Source organism: Drosophila subobscura, chromosome O (genome assembly GCF_008121235.1).
Source record: "Drosophila subobscura isolate 14011-0131.10 chromosome O, UCBerk_Dsub_1.0, whole genome shotgun sequence".
NCBI lineage: Eukaryota > Metazoa > Arthropoda > Insecta > Diptera > Drosophilidae > Drosophila > Drosophila subobscura.
In genome coordinates, this window is record NC_048533.1 from 29,679,074 (window position 1) to 29,698,636 (window position 19,563).

General features: G+C 43.6%; 2 protein-coding genes across 11 annotated transcripts in view; one reads left to right on the forward strand and one right to left on the reverse strand.

The window, feature by feature from the left end:
* The window catches only part of LOC117899082 (segmentation protein cap'n'collar), a 40,995-nt gene extending 39,528 nt beyond the window's left edge, over positions 1 to 1,467 (forward strand). For all 6 annotated transcript variants that reach the window (XM_034808853.1, XM_034808852.1, XM_034808854.1 and 3 more), the window contains one exon: positions 26 to 1,467. In XM_034808853.1, coding sequence (XP_034664744.1) covers positions 26 to 409 — 384 coding nt within the window. In that variant the 3' untranslated portion in view covers positions 410 to 1,467. The remainder of the gene's footprint in view (positions 1 to 25) is intronic.
* A 1,513-nt stretch (positions 1,468 to 2,980) lies between these two features.
* On the reverse strand, positions 2,981 to 19,185 carry LOC117896396 (G protein-activated inward rectifier potassium channel 3). Of its 5 annotated transcripts, none has more exons than XM_034804704.1 (5): positions 19,113 to 19,185; positions 16,902 to 17,514; positions 5,352 to 5,466; positions 4,396 to 5,116; positions 2,981 to 4,336 (listed from the first exon to the last, which is right to left on the reverse strand). In XM_034804704.1, the coding sequence occupies exons 2-5, from the start codon at positions 17,300 to 17,302 to the stop codon at positions 3,630 to 3,632; spliced, it is 1,944 nt and encodes a 647-aa protein (XP_034660595.1). In that variant the 5' UTR covers positions 17,303 to 17,514; positions 19,113 to 19,185; the 3' UTR covers positions 2,981 to 3,629. The 5 variants fall into 5 exon arrangements, with proteins under 5 accessions (XP_034660595.1, XP_034660594.1, XP_034660598.1 ...); XM_034804703.1 differs by lacking the exon at positions 19,113 to 19,185 and adding an exon at positions 18,770 to 19,070; XM_034804707.1 differs by lacking the exons at positions 16,902 to 17,514; positions 19,113 to 19,185 and adding an exon at positions 12,770 to 13,597.
* Positions 19,186 to 19,563: the final 378 nt, after the last annotated feature.

Here is a 19,563-nt window from a genome sequence, read left to right on the forward strand (position 1 = left end):
AGCTAACTTTTTATTTTCCTTGTAGTATCTGCGCGATCCTGAAGGCAATCCCTGCTCGCCGGCCGACTACAGTCTGCAGCAGGCTGCCGATGGTTCGGTGTATTTGCTGCCACGCGACAAGTCCGAGGGCAACAGCACGGCAACTGCCGCTTCGAGTGCAGTGTCCTCGGCCGGCACGAGTAACATGAACGGGCATGGCCCCGTGGCGCCGCCCATGCATGGGGGCCACCACAGCCAGCACCATCAGGCGCAGCATGTGGACGCAGCCATGTCCCAGCACGTGGCCAGGATGCCACCGCATCTGCAGCAGCAGCAGCAGCAGCAACAGCAGTCGTCGCAGCATCACCATCAGCATCAGTCGCAGCAGCCAGGAGGAGGATCGCAGCAGCAGCCGCATCACAAGGAATGAAAATACCTGTTGCGAATTGCCGCAACATCGAGTTGGTTCACTAACTTTCAGCGCGAGCAGCAGCAGCAACAGCAGCAGGAGCACCGTTCCGAGCATCCGCAGCAGCAGTACGACTACCGCTACGACTTTTTCAACAACAGTTACCTGTGCTACTGATGATTGCTGATTGATTTGACAATCAATGAACATTGAGCTGTGGCTGTGGCGCGACCTGGTGGTGCGCTCTCCCTGCTGCAATTGCAACGTGTTGCTGGCAACATTCGTTGCCCCCCTTGCATTGCACCTACTTCTTCATCGCATCCCGCATTCAGCACCCTCCCCCACACATTTATGCTTTACTCTTTTAGTCTGCATTATTGTTATTTATTTTTTAATTAATTAATTAAATGGGATTCATCAGCAGCGTCTCCCGTTGGGGGTCTCTGCTCGGATGAAGCCCATCTTCAAATCGTATATATGTATGTACCACTACCATTACCCAAAACACCATTACTTGTGATAAACCAAATCATTTCTGTCACCAAATGAAGAGAATGTCCAAGCCCCTTCCCCTGCTGGCATGAAATGAATTTGTAAATCGCATGATCATACATCGTCTATCATCCAACAACATCTATAAACATCAACGCGTCGTCCAACAATATTTGATGGTTAAACCGTTTACAGATTTCAATAATAATAGATTGTAAAATATGAATGAAAAACTGATGAAAGGATCGAAGAATGTATAAAATAGTTGATAAGAAACAGCAGCACACAACACAACATAAAAAAAGAAACAAATGTAAAGGTTGATAAATATTGATGGACTACACCCGTAAGACACTTAGACGTAAGCCTAGTGGTACGCTTTAGTCTAGTGAGAGAGGTCTTCACAAACAGAAACACACATTGTAAATCGTACTAAAATTGTAAGGCATTTATCCAGCCCATAAAAAACTCAAAAATAACACAAATTAGCCTAGACTGTAGCATCTGTAAATACGTAGATTATACTTAGTTAAACTATTAACTAAACAAACCGCTAGGCTACGCGAAAAAAAAAAAAAAAAAAAAAAAAACCATCAAAGAAACTAAAGAAAAACAATGTAAAAAGAGTACAAAAATGTACTACAAAAAGGAAGTAAAACACATTAATGCCCTTGCCGGACGGTCCTGGAACTGCATCTGCTGAACCTGTGTTGTCCTGGCATTGGGCGCCCCTAGTTGATAAGCCATTAAGAGATATTAATATTTAATATTCTTAAGTGTCCTACTGCATAAAGAGTTTAACTTTAAACTAGCGATAAACACAACACACATAAACACGAGTACGAGTATGATATCAACCCAAGCGCAGAGCTCCGCAACGCGAAACAAACGAAACAAAAACTTTTAGGCATAATATGTATTTTAAATTGTTGTAATGAATTCCACGCATATTGAATGTTGATTCCCAAAGTGGAAGAAAACCCTATAACAAATTATTAAAAATGCGCAGCTTCTCGATCAACTAAAAAACATACAAAATGCGAAATTATTTGTTATAAATTGAAATTAAACTAATTAACTAAAATTCTATTGTACTACTACTACGTAAAACAAAATACAAAAAGTAAAAAGTAATAATTTAAAATATTCTATTAACATCAGAATCGGAGAAAAAATGTCTTTAGACATCAGGTCGAGCTCTGTACAGTCTCCTGTTTAAAAGTCAAGGATATCTGAGCATGCGTTTGTCCATCCTATACCTCCTATGTATGTTTCTATATATGTATGTATAATATATGTGAATGTATCATATGAGAAATTTCTATGCTTTAAAAACGATCCACTTTCCCTCAGCTAATCACAGAGAACGTCAAAATTAAAGAAAGAAACTACAAAAAAATACACAACATTAATCGAGTTTTTACTGGTATCTGGGGAAATATTTAGATGCAGTCAAATCTCTAGGTATGGAACAGATAGATTGGGATTTCATCATCATTAGATCGTAGGAAGTATGAACGATTGGCACCCGAAAAAGGACGGATTAGGGAATATATCCTTGTTCCTTTATGTCTTCTACGGCCCACAAATAATGGAGAAAAAGAAAAACAGTCAATTGTTGTATGAAAATCGGTTGTTCTTTTTGTTGTACAATAAAATTGGTCGTTGCTATTGTTGTACAAAAAAAATGGTTGTTGCTATTGTTGTACTCTTCGAGTACCGGGTATAAAAATGGTGTTTGCTTTTGTTGTACAAAAAAAAATGGTGGTTGCTTTTGTTGTACAACAAAATTGGTTGTTGCTATTGTTGTACAACAACCACCATTAATAAATACTAACCCTAAAAGATACTTTAATTTTTGTTCAAACGCATTCGCCGCTCAGCCTGAAAGTATGCCATGGTTCATGAAATATTGGTTGTTTCCAAATCGCTATATTTCGGATTTTTAGCAGACTTTTTCGAAATCCAAAAGATTCAATGCTTGGCCCAACCCAAGGAAACATAAACAGTTTTAGATTTATCTTATACGGGTATATTCTTGGTCTTTCACTTTCACAATCTTGGCGACACTTACACATAAAATACATATCTACATAAATCATTCATGCTCATACAATTTTATTGTCCACACATTATTCAGAATTCAAGCTCGTGTTTTTGAAACAGTTTACTTTGTGCTTTGTTCAACAATTAGAATGGGGTAAAAGGGAATTCAAAATTCCGTTCGTATCATTTCATTTTCATTTCATGTCATTATAGTGGCTAAATGTTATTTATTTATGTGTAGTGAGCTTTATAAACATTTTTCTAGTGGTCTAAGCTTACGAGGAAGTTGCAGCATTTTGGTTTCTGTGTCTCACATCGTACTTTGCGGTAATATCAATGTTGTTTAGCTTAATTATAGTAAATTCAATACAACTAAAGCTATCATCAACGTACATCATTCATCATTCATCTTTCATTAGGCTATACATAGTACAATCGTTTAGAGGGTTGGTTCCTTCGGAAGCAATCAAATTGCCTCCGCTTCAGCATGGGATGGGAGTCAGGGATTGGGGGAAAGTTTCACAGCTGCAGCAGCTCTATGGCTTTGACGGGAATCATCTGGCTTAACCTATGCACTTTGAGTTAGAGTTAGAATAGAGGAGGAGCCTTACACTTAAATCGAATACAACATCGTAGGAGGGTGGGGAGCGGGGCATGGGGAAGAGCTCTCCCTCCTCACATCCTCAATCTACTTGTAATAATATCAACATATGGAATCGATGGGCAGCTGATCCTGCTTGATGCTCAGGCGACGCGGATTCGACTTGCGGATGCTGCCATTGCTGGGACTCGTGGCTGGGGCACTGCCATTGCCACTGCCAGGCCCCGATCCTATGGCCAGCGTGCTGAGGCTGTTGTTGTTGCTGTAGTTGCTGCTGTTTATGGAATTACCAGAGTTGGTCTTCTCGTTAATACTTGAGAGGTTGGGTATGCTGGGCGCCGTCGTCGTTATGGTCAGTCCGCCCATGGTGAAGGAGGCCCCCTGCTTGTTGTTGTTCAGCGGCTCCAGCTCGCTGGCCAGAACGCCGTTGGGAATGGAATGGGAGCGTATCTGCAGACGGCCCGAATCCAGCGACTCGTCGCTCGCCGGATCCAGATGGTCCACCGATGCCGCGGAGGCAATGCGCTGGAACAAGCTGGCCGAGAGGGCGCGATCCGGAAATGGGGCCGCGCCCAGACAGCTCTTGGCGCTCCTCGAGTACTCCGACTTGAGCTCGTCCAGCTGCTTGGCACTGCACAGGGGCGTGTCCACGTCGTAGGTGTTGTTGAAGAGCGTGTAGTCCACCTCGTACTCGCCGGTCTCCTTGCGGAAGGACACCACATTGACGAACCGATGACCCCACAACACCTCCGAGGGCAGATAGCTGCTGCGCGCCTGCGTGGTCATGCCAGTGGACTCGATGACACCCTCTGCAAGCGAGTACGGATTAGTAAACTCAACGGAGAGAAGAGAAGAATGATCGACTTACCCAGCATAACGACAACTTCAAAGCGTTCCTTTAGCATGTCCGAGGCGGAGAGCATGTACAGTGGGCTGTTCCGATCGATCTTGTGGACAATGGTGGTGGGCCAGATGAACATCAATCGATCCTCGCCGCCGTCGGCTCCTATGTGCAATTCCTGTTGGTAGAACGGCAGCACTTCGCCCTCCTTGGTGACCTTCTTGCGGATTATCTGCGCCCTGATGTGCGCCTCGATGATGTGGGACTTGCGCATATCGCCCACGCGGAACATCAGACAGGGCACACCGTCGCGATGACAGATGACGGCATTACGCGAGAAGAGCAGCGTCTGGGCGCGCTTCTTGGGACGCGAGAGCTTGGCAAAGACAATGCCCACCATAAAGGCCTGGATGAAGACGCCCGTGATGCACTGGATGCACATGGTGAAGATGGCCTCGGGGCACTCCTCCGTCACGTAGCGATTGCCATAGCCGATCGTCGTCTGCGTCTCCACCGAGTAGAGGAAGGCGGTCATGATGCTCTTCACCTCCGTCACGCACACCGTGTGCGTCATATTGGCCACCAGATCGGGCTGCTTGTCCCTCAGATTGATGTACTCCAGGTCGTTGTGGGCATAGGCGATGATCCACCAGATGAACCCAAAGAAGGCCCACGAAATGACGAAGCTGGCGGCGAAAACGAGCAGCGTCCAGCGCCACTGAGCATCCACCAATGTCGTGAAGATGTCCTGTTGAAAAGAAACAAACGACTAAAATTTTGTATTACACTGAAAGTGACTTTACATAAGACCGTATTCTAGTCCCCCTCCCTCCCTCCCCATCTCTATCTCTCTCTGTTTGAGTTATGCAAACGGAAATGCAAGAGAAAGACCCGATATATTTAGACCCCACACACCAGAGGCACGCTGCCAGATATACATACATAGCCACGCACTTGCCACACGCCTCCTCTCAGCGACTCACCTGCAGATATCGACGACGTCTCTTGGCCACATTTCCCTGCACCACGTTGCATTCGCCATGCTTGAACACCACACGTTTGCGGACACGCCGCGAGCTGAAACGTGTCTGCCGGTACCTGAAAGCAGACCACAGAGCAGATGTTAGAATAAAACATTTCGGATTTACAAATGTATATTTATCCTGGTAGATATTTAGGTATGTTCTTTCAGGGGAAAGTCTTGGATAAGAGTGAGATTTGGGGTCGCGGCTTCTGCCTGCTTTCTTTGCAGGTGCTTATCAGCAGAGGGTTTACACAACATTCCCCCGAATGCTTATGGAATGATTATATTTCGGTGTTTTATTTTCACATCTCTATATTAAGTGTGTGCCTCTCGTGGGCACACGTCTTGCTATCTTTAAAAACACAGAAGGGAAGAAAAAACACATTCAATCACAAGGAATACACCAAGAAGCAACCGATTGTACACGTTCTTTGTCCGGGAACTGAATAAATCTTGGCAAAAACAGGAAATCACATCACAAAAGAGATTGTCTCTGAGTGACTCTCTACCCATAAACACATTCCCAGATGGAACATCAATGGATACTTTATAGGATACTTTATTCTGTTACCACATCATGGCCTGTAGCACAATACTGGAGAAGCATAGGACAAACACCAGGCCGATAACGAACAGCATTAGGAGTCGTGAATCCAATTCGAAGCTCATTGGTTATTAATGTTTTGGTTGTGTTTAGGAGATCTTCTATGGATCATTGCGATCATCACTGAAGCTTGATTAACACTGCGGAGGAGGGAGAGCCATCACGGGGTCTTTGAAAGCTTTGCTTAAGCTTTTGCCGGAATAACTGTAACTGTAAATGCTCTCTCCTCCCTCGCTTACCGACTGAAACACAAAACAGAAATCAGTGCAGTTTCTGTTTTACTTTGCCATACATTTCCATTCCGTTTTCGTTTCATTTGCACTCTTTATCAGCACCCTCCCTCTCCTACTCTCCCCCCCTCCATCACTCCTCTGTGTATGGTGGATTGCATTCCAGCGGAATGCTCCCCACACACGACGACTACTTAATGGAATGCTCTCTCTTTATCTCTCTCTCCCTTTCTCTCACTCTCCTAAGAACCGAAGCTTACAAATTGCTTATCTATTAATGCGATCGGAAGTTCGACTTTTAGCAAGAGGCAGCTGATGATGAGGTAATAAATAACTGGCGACATATCAATGATTTAATATCATTATAAAAACTCAATGGAATAGAAATTTCCTAATGAAAGAACTGTCCGATTTATGTCATTCGCAATTTTCATTATATAGAAACTAATTAATTGAGAAATGTCGGATTACAAAATAAACATTTATAACATTAATAATACTCTTCATGAACCTTTCACATAACATTGAAATACCACAGATAAAGAGAGAGATGTTGGGAGAATCGTAGCTACATTATATTTTGCGGAAAATAAATATAATTTATAAAAAGTCTCTTCATGCCATATAATAAACCTTTTTAAATTATAGAATTTCTTAGAATAAAACATGACGATTCTTTTGGTTTTAGAACTGCGAATCAGGTACGCTCAACTCAATCAAAATTCGTAGAATTATCAGTGGGGGGAGTGCCGGCAGTGGAGTGGAGTGGCATTAGAGTTCATTAAATGAAGTCAAAGTCTCCTGTCGATGCTGGTTGTTGCTGTGTTCTAATGCTAATAAACCGGCTTTAAGTTGTTTATTTTTTCGATATGATTTTTTGGCTTGTTTGCCAAATGCAATAATAATATTATAAGTAGTCTGTGTAAACCTTCTGGGGGGAAGAACTGGTTGATGCCGCGGAGGTGTACACGAAACAAGTTGAATGGAACGACACAAACGACAGCATTTCTGATATCAGCTGGAAGTGTATAGTCCAGTTTTCCAGAGATACGGAGAAAACACTTATGTTCTACAAAACAATTATATAATAGAGATAAGCCCTGGGCCTTGGGCTAATGGCTAATGACCTGCAATTAAGGCTCTGCCTTAGAGATAAACCCCTGAAATATACTCAAACCGAAACGCTTAAAATCATAACAGAACTAACCTTCGACAAGATGAACGCAACCAAATCGAAGGTGCAAGTCTAGAGGTGCTTTAGAGATTTTTTCGCTATGGAATTTCACGAATCATTCCCCTACCGCTGCTGCTGGCCAGGCGCCAATAAATTGTACTCTCTAAGTCGGAGGGTCTGTCTCTCTCTCTCCCTCTCTCTCTGTCGATCGTGGAAATGCACTTTTAAAGGTGCAAATAAGTTGACCATGGTCGTGATCATAATCTAATTTGAGGTTTGGTTTGATCAGTTGTTTCCCATTGACGTCATTGACCTGAGGTTTGTCTGGGGGAATGTTTGGGGAATGCAAATTGAATGTTTCCTCTGTGGAGTGTTTTATGGCCATTGCATGTACCATAATATCTCTCGTTTAGGATATTGTAAATCGGTAGAAGTGCTGGCCATAATTCAGAGGCAAAAACGAATGCCAACAGCGAGCGCAGAATAGTGCCAGACGTTTTTACAGCACGTTTCGAAATACTATCATATGAAATGTGTGGGATTTAATTTGTGCATGGATTTTGAAGTGATCGATCATTTGTTGTGGAAGTGTAAGTTTTGCAATAAGTGAGGGAATGATGGGCAAGAATGGCACGAAGAGAAGCAGAGCAGAGTGAGCAAGAATTGGTGAAGAAAAGAGAAAGGTGGGAATGAGAATAGGGAGCGGGAGAGATACAGTTCTACATTTTCTTTGTATTTTCAAACAGAGTTTCCTACACTTCTGATACGTGCTGCACTTTAATGGCATACAACCGTTCCGTTTTCATTGCCAAAAATGTAAATGGCAAAGGCGAACGATAATTATGAATCTGAATTTAGCCACTGAAATCTTGTCAACATATAATGGACACTCGCAGAAATCGTGTACAGGAAGGGGCAAAATGGGGCACAAAATGTGGCACAGATGCGGATAAATGCTAGATAAAACAATCTGCTTTCATAGGCTTTTATTTAGGTGAACTTTGAACTTAAAGGTGGATAGAATAAAGCCCATCCACACACACACATCTGTATACATTTCCTTTCAGCTAAAAAAGCCAGGCAAATATTTATGCGGCATTCAATTAAACATCCATTTATAATTCCCAACTCTGAATATACAGATGCATATTCGAGTTGTGCGAATATTTATGCACGGTAAACATCGTATGTTTAGCAATGAGATCGAAGCTGTTTAAATAAACCCCAAGGGCGACTAACGGAGCGACTATCGAGCATTCCACAACTGTTATGAAACACCGTTAACCAGCTAACACTGATGTTTGCACAACTAAATACGCCTAGAACCGGAATCCTTAGTAGATTGGAAGAATGCGAATGTGAGTAAATCTACTTTGAAGTGGCTTTATAGAGCGCTTAGCTTAGGAATGCATAAAATATTGTAATTGGTGCTCTATGTAAACTATTATGATAGGAAAAATTAGATAAAGAAATCGATTTAGTTGGATGATCTTTGAGCGAGTGAGATCTTTACTCGTAAGCCACTCCGCTGATCCTTCCATCGTGCATCATTAATCGATCTCCATTTACCTCAGCAGCTCCTCTGCCCATGACTGTTCGCTGGAATGTGTGGCACGATACATGATCATCGACAGGCGACTGAGACTGCGGCGTATCTCTGACATTTTGAGTGCGTTGATCAATCGTTGATTTTTATCGAATCACAAGAGTGCGGAACGTAAAATACAGAATCTCTGCAGAGCAGAGAGCTTCTTGCTGTTCTTTTTTTGTTCTTTTTTGTTTTGGCAAACAGAAAAACACTGATAAAACGTTGCTTCTTGTTCTAGTTTGTCATTGATATAAAAATACAACACGGACAGTGTTTCAGCACGAGGCAACGGTGTGCCGCCGACGAGCAGTCAAACAAGTGACACGAAAGCATTTCGATGGGTAACTCTTCTCTATGTGGTAACTCTTCACTTCAGTCTTCAATTCATTTGTGGATCGCGTAAAATATATCTGGTATCTTTTTTAATGGGTGAACTGTGCGATCGCACAACTTTTAGCCAACTGTCGGCAGTCGGGCCAGCAAAATTTAAAAGTCTGCCTTCGTCGCTTTGTTGATATTCCCAGCCGAGGAGAGGCCCCGCCATAATCCCCCAACCAACCGAACGAACCCACGAATGCCCCACCACACCACACCCCACCACACACAAAACAAATTGTTTTTGTCGAATGTGTTGTTGTTGTTGTTGGTTTTGCCGCCTCATTTACTCATTTTTACCTAATTACACATGTACTCTGTTTGTTCTGCTTGTATCTACTCATACATAGACATCTGTCAAATACACAAACACACACGTGAGGAGAGTAGATATCTGTTTGCCTCATTAGCATGGGGGTTTTCTTGGGGATTGACACATGTGCAAGGTGCCAGGTGCGGGAGATCGTTGGGAGAACATTGAAGGAAAGCCTTATTCCAGTAGCTAATCAGATATTTGCGGATTGACTGACTCAATTATTATTTGTTTTGCTGCAGAAACGAAAAAACAAAGGAAAGAACCGAAGATATATTTATCTGCGATTTATCTCAAACATATCCCCCTCTATCCGGTTCGTGCTGCCTTCTATCTGCCAGATAGATTTCCCTCGAACTTTGCTCGTGTAAAAATAGACAGAATTTCCCTGTTGGCAGTTGTCTACCGAATTCTGCAGTTGAATGACCCCCGCCCGTTCTACAGCTACCATTTTCATGGGCGTATGATAATCCATTAACTATAAAAAATGGCGCTTTGGGGTGTTTCCTATCTCAAGTGCCTTTCTGATCACGTCGCGGAAACTACTCTGCAAAAGAGCCAAACAAACAAACAGTTTGTTGGCCCATAAAGCATTTGGAAGCGGGAAGAACCCCTCGGCGGGCCAGCGATGTCTGAGCCCATAATTCCCATACCCATGAGTAATGTTACATATAAAGAGTGCAGACTAATACCAAGACTAGAGCAATATCTCTGATAACCCAAACATTGTGTGACGTCAACGCTGTGACGCATGAGCAGCAGCAGCAGCAACAGCAACAGCAGAAGGTGGTAATCATGGCATTTGTAGTCAAGCATTGCTATCGGTGTAAAGATATGGCAATCTTATGCCAATGATATGACCACTAAACAGTATGACTAAACTTTTGACAGTCCAAAGACGGCCCTGATTACTAAGTCGGTGGAAACGGACAGTAGTCAAAAGAAGATTTCACGAATTTAGAGCTCATAAAAGTCCAACTGACGGCGTGGTTACTTTTAAGCCAAAGAGAGATGAGATAGGGCCCAAAAGCCTTGTACTTTGGTGCAAAGTTTAGTGTACGATAGAAGATCACTATGAGGGATCTACTGAAGAAAGAATGAGATCAAGTAATAGCTGCGGAAAAGGTACGACAAATATCTCAAATATAACTTTCTCCCAGTCGTTCTTCAAACATTTATAACCCTTGTTATTTGCTAAATTTTCCCTTCATTCAAATTGCAAATGAATATATTAACTGCAGAGATATTATTAGCTTTGGAGTCACGCTGCGAACGTGTGTCGCTGGGTAAACCGGAGCACACAGAGCACCCAAATTGAGCAACCACTTAGCATGTCCGAGTATTTATCATCGATGTTTGCTGGAGATGTTAGAGCCGTTCCCACCGTCTGTGTCTAGGAAGTTTCCACCTTGAATTGCGATCGCAATTAGTGTGCGAATAAAGAAATTATGACCATAAATACCAGGCAGATGGCTGAGGTGGCTCAATCCCCAAAATCAAATGAAGACGCGCGGACATTTGCATATGAAATTATCAACGACAGCAACAGAGCTCTCGCCGTTCGTCATTAACTGGAAAAGTATCTACAAACAAGCGGAGCGAATGTATCTGTCATCTCGTGAGTCACATCCGGAGATATGCACAGCCCCCAAAGCTCAAGCCAAGCCCAAGCCCAAGTCGAAGCCCCGTTTCCAGGTGCTAACCAATGCGCAGTGTCAGTGGGGCCGCAGCGCAGACTTTATCAACAGCGATTCGGTTTATCTGTCTTAATCGCGAGTCGCTTGCGGCACACTTGTAAATAATACTCACACTCGCACTAAGAAAGGTACACAGAGCCCCTGAGGAGCACTGGCAACAGCAGAAATAAACCGGGCAAATATTATGGCCATGTGACAGTCGCCTGCGTCTTGTCAGCAGGTACACAAAAGGTTGCACAAGAAGCATAAAACGCCAAGAGAGAGACAGAGAGTGAAGCTTGTTGAGCTAATGACTACACGCTTTCTGCTTCCCAAAATTGTCTCTGAAGTACAGTCTCCACAAAGGTGGGCTGATCCTCAGCTTATGGCTGTGGAAAGTCGATTTTAATATGGTTCAATTATACGAAATTGGTATACGTTTTCTTTGTTGATTGTACGAAAAAGTACAGTCTCAACAAAACATAGCCTTTAGCCCAAACAGTTACACTCTCTACAAAAGCATCTGGCACTGCCACAAGGTCTCACTTAATTTCTTATTTAATCAGCAAGTACGAACAGAAGCGTCAGTAAAACCTTGACCTTCTTTCCATAATACAATTAAAAATCACCAGATAAGCGCTCTGCATGTTCCTACTGCTGTCTTTTCCTACTTTTGCTTATCTCTCACATGGAAGCCTAATGGTTGTAGAGCTATGGAAAAATGCAAATATCGCCAGAGCTGTATGAGCCGCAAAGCAAATAAAAAAGTGTGCGGGCAATCGTTAATATCTTAAACTTGAGAAAATCCTTTCCAAAGCCTAAACGGTTTTTGTTTGTTGCGTGTGTTGGTGGCATATCGCCAGCATGGTAAGGCATTTCTCACCGGCCTCTAAATTATTTATAAAGGTAAAGGTGCCGGCATTTAAATTCAACCAACGATCAGCAATCGCTCCCTCTCTTCTCTCTGTCTCTCGCTCTCTTATTCGAGGAAGATCACATGCGTTTCTCTTATACGTTTTTCGTTCGCCAGCTGATGCATCTGCATGTCGGCTGGTATAAGAGTTGTTCTGCTGCTTTCTATGCTGCTGTTGCCATGCTCGCGTACATATTACATTTTATTTTGGCTTGATGACATTGCACAGTACACACTCTCCAAAGGGACCAGCATATGTTTTACTGTACCCTAAATTCCCAATGGAATGATCACTTTTATGCCTCGAGTTCAATGGAATTCAAACAAGTTTGAGGCAAGCACGTGATGCCGAGATGCCGATGCCGATGCCGCTGTCTCTTCAAAACAAAGCAATTGAAAACCTGAACTACTTGAATGTTATCCACTGTACGAGTACGAGTACATGTACGAGTATATACATAATGCTTATATGATAAATGAAATCGTTTTGTCTTTGCCACTTACTCGTACATGGCATCCACCAGATCACGCTCCCAGGTCATCAGACGCTTCATGTTGCCCACAAGGAATTGCGTACAAATGTTGAGGCGTTACAATATTTCAGTCCAAACACGTGTGGCTGCCCTCCCTTTAAGTTGTGTAACACTAAGTATTTAAATTTTTAGCTAATGTAGCGGCCCAGCAGCAGCAATTGCGGCCTTTGACAGCAACAACAAAAGCGCTCGCTTTCTGTCCTGAGCTGCTCCTGTGGTAGCGTTGTTCTTGTTTTCTCAGTTGGAACGGTGGTCACAGCAGAGCGTTGAAATTTGCATTTGGAAAACAATAAAAGATTCGAGCACTTGTTTTGAATAATACTTTTAATACTGTCGGGTGTCGCAGCGGATGACGTTATCGTTGGATTATGGTTGGATTATTTCGTGTTGTGTGAGGCTGGTTTCTCCACCGATAAACTTGAACACACAAAACGGAACTTTTTTTATTCGTATTTGGACTTTTTATGATACAATTTTTGCCCACTCTGGCGGCTCTTGATCAGAAATGCGTTCTTTTTGTGGTGGGAAAGGCAAAAATGGTTTTTATTTTGAAATAAACAAAAGCGCGCATTATATTCACAGCGATATCGGCGCGTCGCGGCGGCGGCAACGGGTCAGATGGACTACGTAAAAATATTCAAGCGTGGCACGTTCCACTTGACTATCGGTTTTGCTATGACTCTTTCAACGGTGTTGTCGCATTCACAACTGAGCGCCGTGTGGCACAGAAGTTCGCTTAAATAGAGACACAGATGTCATTGGTGCAACGAGAGAGAGCGAGAGAACGAGCACGCGATCACGCGAGAGAGTGGCAGCTCGGTGAGCGGCGGCACAGGTGTATAACTTTCTGCGAAGACGACTAAAACCGAAATGCTCGGCTGACAGCTTTGTTGCTTTTTATTTTGAGCTTCGAGTGGAAGAAGCGATAGCAGAAGAGGTACGGTACAAGCAGCGGCAAAGGCAAAGCAAAGCAAACACAAACAGAATGACAAAAACACACACACACCACACACACAGCGCGAGAGAGCTGTTGATATACAACAGCTGATAATTGTCGCTCAATAATTCGGCGGAGAAGCACGCCGAATGGCAGATCTGATCTCTCTTGCTATCGCTCTCTCGCCCTCCCTTGATGGGTCGTTGGGATGGCAGCAGGAAGCTGGCAGCCTGGCAGCGGCCCCCAGGCTTAATTCGCCCACAAATCAAGGCAATTCCCCGCACTTTATGGCTGCCGCAGATGTAATCGCCTTAAGCTTTAACAGTTACATTCTCCTGACGGGCGGCAATGATCGTCGTTTCGATAAATTGTTGTCAAATGAGAGAAAACAAAAAGAAAACAAAACAAAACAAAAGACAATTAAAGCCGTTCTCTGTGGAAGGGTGGGAGAGAGAGAGAGTGAGTGGGGGGAAGGGAGTTGCGAATCAAGTTTTAAGATTTTCGCCAATTAGCGCCGCATAAAACTCAATTTATAACTGCATCTTCCCTTAGTGCCATAAAGGCTATACATATGTACATATGTACATATGTACATAAATATATAATATACATCCAACATACATGTGTGTGTATGTATGTGCGATATAACCATGTGAATATCTGCGTGGTATAGCCACGATATTCGATAATCAAATCAGGCACGTCTGCTTAGTGGGGGAAACAAATTAAATCACGATTCGTTAACTGATTAGCGTCTCGACTGGACTGGACAGGGCTCTCGGCTTGGACTATGGAATCTATGGAAAATTGTTCATATTTCTTCCCTCCCATCCTAAAAATAGATCAGAGAAGTGCATGTGACTCCCGACGGCACACATCCTACGCATTCAGAAATGACGACTTTCGAACGAGTCAATTTTTCCTTTGCATTTCGAACAATTTATAGCCACCTTTCAATCGCAGCTGATATTTGATACTCGTATTGTTTGCAGTTATCAATGGCAAGCCTTTTTGCACACGCCCAACCCATTTTACGAGGGTCTCCATTCCGTTCTACTTCGAAAGTTCTAAAGTTCCTCAGTCACATGATGGACACATGGACAGGGTGCCCCCGGGGATCATTCAATCTATCAAGTGGGAAGGATCAAAAGTTTGAAATCTACAAGTGACGTTCTGGAATTAAGGTATTAAAATCGTACACTCCACGGTTTATTCCTGGTGATAAGATTCTGACCCATTTAGATGAATTCTATAACGAATAACAATAATTTTACTTATTTATCGTTGTAGCCATCATTCACAAGATCTATAACGAGTACCGTCTAAAATTAATACATAATTCGCATTACAATCGTGTGGATCAATTAAGGAACATGTGATCAATGGTGCATGAGTAGATCTTGCACAATCTCTACCGAGTCGAGTCGACAGTAATACTTCTGTCTCTCTGCGAATTATTATTATCGGCAGGCAACAACCCAGCGGGTTATTCCACTGGGGAGCGAGGGAATTATCAAATGAATCTATCATAATAAAAATAATTAATTTCGCTGAATCGTGAGCAACAGGTCGAATCGGACAGGCTATTGGCGTTAGCTTTTGGCTCTCGAGTGGCGTCGCGTCTCCAAATATTGGCCAAATCAGTTCTCAGCGGAAATGAAAGGGGGAGAACAAGTGCCGACTGCTGCGACTGTCGACTGTTGACTGTTTGAACGGCTGCAAATTAATCATACGCACAGCAGACAATCGAAGATTGCGATTCTCCGAAGAAAGTGTGCCGAATCGGACCATTGAGAATGTGTAAACATTGGTATTGGATCCCACTCCCACAGAGGCAGCCTATATATAGCCTGGGGGAGATCTTGACCATTGACAAGCATAATTCTCGCTTCGATCCGCATAGGAAATCCCCTACGATTCGAGCACCCCTGGCATTCGGCCAGAACGAACCGCAATGAGCTGTCGGGGCGTTTAACACGTTTTTAATTGACTTATGGGCCGCAAAAGTGGATTCTGAAAAGCGAGACACTTCATTCCGATTCCGATTTGCGGCGGCTCTTTCGCATTATGCAAATTCGTGTCAAGGCAGAGAACGCCAGAATGCGATCACGGCACAGCACGGACAGGTGCGATCATTGACTCTAGTAGCTCTTCTACCTACCCTCCCGGTAGAATGTTCTCAATAAACATGCTACGGCACAGTCGGTCAACAGCGTGCCGGCGAGAGAGAGAGAGCTGTTTACTTTCAAAATATGTAGATATAAAGTGTATGTAGTGTGGCTCTGTAAACAACACACGCACGCCTAATGTCAGGGCCGTTCACAAGGCATGGATTCTAAGCCCAATTAAGGCAGCATCAGAATCAGAATGATACTCATATACAGTAGCTCCAGCTCTGGATCTGGCTCTGGCTCTGGCTGAACAGCAGGCGGAAATAATATTTAATTGTCCACCCACAGTCGCGGCATTTAAATCAAAAATAATTCAATTTTGTCATTTCAGGCAATCAACTCAAAAGGTTTATCTCGCTCGAATGCCTCCCATCCAATCCGACCCGAACCCCGCTCTATCGTTCTATTTCTCTTTCTCAGTGTATGTTCCCCCGCTCTTTGGCTCATGATTGCATTATCTTAGGCATTATTTGGCGGTGGTCAGACATCAGACGTCAGACGACCAGACATTTGCATATCAAAGCGGTGAAACGGATACGCCCGGCCTATCGGTGGCAGGGACACGCGTGTGTGAGGAGGCGTTGCCAAAGAAAATAATTTCTCTGCTCGTTTGCAGCCGAATTTGTCTGGCGTTGGATTATGCGGCTATATTTAATAGAATGACTGACCAAGTGAATTTTCTCGAAATCTGATGCAAAATTGCGCGCCAAATACATGTTTATGTACATTGCATTTATTGTATCCAAAACAAGTGCTGAAATGATTCAATATTCCTTATGCTACAGAAGATTGGAATCCCAGTTTGTTTGCCTTGACAACAATAATATGATATAAGAGCCACAGCTATTTACTTTTACATTGACCTACTAATACTTGGATCTTCTAAAGAGCCATCTAAATGAAGGTTCATTGTTTTGGATGAGTAATGTTCTTTAAGCACAAGCAGGAAGTGCTCTTTTAATTATCTATCTTTTTAGGTGAGAGGGATTACTCACCTGTTTAGTTGTCCGGGGGATTCGCTGACGGCTTTGATGGACCGTCTGAGCTGTCTGTGGAAGGTGCCCAGGATGGACTCCTTGCGGGAGAGCTGAGTGCCACTGCCACTGGACTCGCCCCCGGTGCTGTTGATGTTCGAGGCATAGGTGGCACTGCGCTTGTAGCTCTCCTCGAGAACGGGTCCGCCGGATGCCGTCTCCGACACACCGCCCGGTGTGGTGGCCACCACCAGTTGGTCCACGCTGAGTTGCGTGCTGTCCGGATGGACAGAGGTCTCATTGTTGTTGCTGTTGCTCATCTTCACAATGATTGGGGTCTTGCCCTTGTCGCCCTCGGGCAGCAGCTTCGTCCAGGCGTTCTCGCCCACCAGATCCGACTTGTCGACTATCATATTTGGCATTGACTAATTACGGCTACGGTATGTGATAGTCGGTAGGTAGCACACTCGCTGTGTGTGTGTTCACTTTGGCTTAGTCGCGGTTTGGTCCAGGTTAGCGGGGAGTATTCGTTATAAGGGAAAGTTGTTGGGTGTTCTCTTCAGCTGCGGTCTAGGTATGCTCGAGGAGCCGTTCATGGAGAGTGCCTTTCGTGGTGTTGGGTCCACTGGGAGTTCTGCAAAGAGCAGCACACGAAAGACGATTAGAAATGCAATTCATTATCATCCGCCTCCGCCAGCTGATGATCATACATTGTATATGTAACACTGCCCACATCTATTTTGTATTGTTCTTCCCTTCGTGCTACAATAAATCTGTTTAACACACTTAACAACGTCCTAAAGTTCGATTTGTTTGGCAGACGATCTCAAACAATGTTGCTAATTCTTTGAAACTGCGGTTTTTATTTTATTGCCATTGTCCGTGTCTGGCTTTAAGTGCTTGTCTCGGCTGGGTCCACGCCGCAGAGTGGTCTTCAAGGGTATAGAAATACCACATACAAATGTTTGTTTCACTTAAACTCTCCACCAAATTTATTTCCATATATTTAAGGAACCAAATCTTGAATGCACTTGATGGATATTTAAACTGTATTTATTTTGTATTGCTCTTCCATCAATAATTTGTTTGGTCTTCTCCGATTCCAAAGGTGTTTCTACTTAAACTTTGCTAGAGCTCCTAGACTTTTGAAAATAGTACATTTAATTCATGGAATCTCACTTTTTAGCACACTTTTTCAATTATTAGCACAAATATTGAAAATTATTTTCTCAACGGTATTTTACTTTCTCTCGGGCTCAAACATTTTTAAGCCCTGACTCATCAAACTGAACATGCAAATGGATGCCTTTCCCCCGATATTCTCTGCCAATTTGGAATTTGGTCCAAAAATAATGCGATATCCTGTGGCTGTGGCGCAGTTGGATCAATGTTTTTGGCTCCCGATATGCATTCAATATTTTTGTTGGAAAATAAATATTTACGGAATATACTGTCCCGTAATAAACTGTTTGGCCCATTTGTTTATAATAATTCACCAAAAACAAAGGTAGACGGAGACAGATAGAGAGCAAAAGAGAGGGAGAACTAGAGCGAGAGCCAGTTTATGCTCATGAAACGTATGAGCGATAATTTCATGAGTTTGTTTTTGTGTTGTTGTTGGAATATTTCCATAATTTCATATTTCAACGCGCTCGTTGTTTTTTTTATGCAAATTAAATGCCGTCAACATTTTATTTAGAGAATCTCGTCTAGGTATGACCATACACGGGGAGTAGGAAGGGGAACATATCGAGCAGCAACACCAAACTAAACGGTTTTCACTTGTGGAAGGTGAAATTCGCAAACCAAAAAACAGTTCAGCTTCCACAATTGGAGTTTTTGATGGATTTGAGTTTGATTTGTACAGTAACCACAACTTATTCACGTACAATTTTTAGATTTTCTGATTCACTGGCACGCTGCTCTCGCCGCTCTGTCGTTTTTCGCGAACACCGTTATCTGGGCAACCAACGCGCGGTCGCGACTTCAGTCGCCGAATTTTGTCCGTTATGTTTCGAACTGGAACTTGCTAGGGACGACACGAGATGAAGACTGCCGTGAAGCTCTGCGCTTGGGAGGCCCCTCTGCTGCGGGGTTGCTCTCTGCCGTCGGACACGTAGCAGAGTACGCACGCGCACGGTTAACGTGGGAACGGTACGGACCGGGAGGAGAGAAGGTGATTTTGCGATTGTGGGTGAAGGTGACTGAGGACCCGGGACAAGCAAGTATTACCGTATTGCCTCGCAGTCGCCTGGCGAGCTTTAGTATTTATGTGAATTCTTTTATTTTCCGCCACCGCCGCCGCGTATGAGCAGCATTTGCAAATTGACTTGGCGCTCGAGTGCGCGTTGCCAGTTTTATTATCCAAAAGTGAGCAGCAGCGGCAGCAGCAGCAGCAGCAGCGGCAGCGCCAGTAGCAGCAGCAGCAGCAGCAAGCAAAAAGCTGCTTAAGCGTCATCCAAGGTGTGTGTCATACAAGGTGAACCATGCTCGGTCCAACACCTCTTATGACAATGGAATATTTAAATTCAGTTTCACAGCCTGGCTACATAGAATTCAGCCATACGGATGGCCAACAAAATTGACTAGCACTCGAATGCCTCCTCACCTTGCATCCATACACCTTGGCATCATCTAGCACACACTTTTATCGAGTTAAGCAAACGAGGCTAGGCGAGAGAGG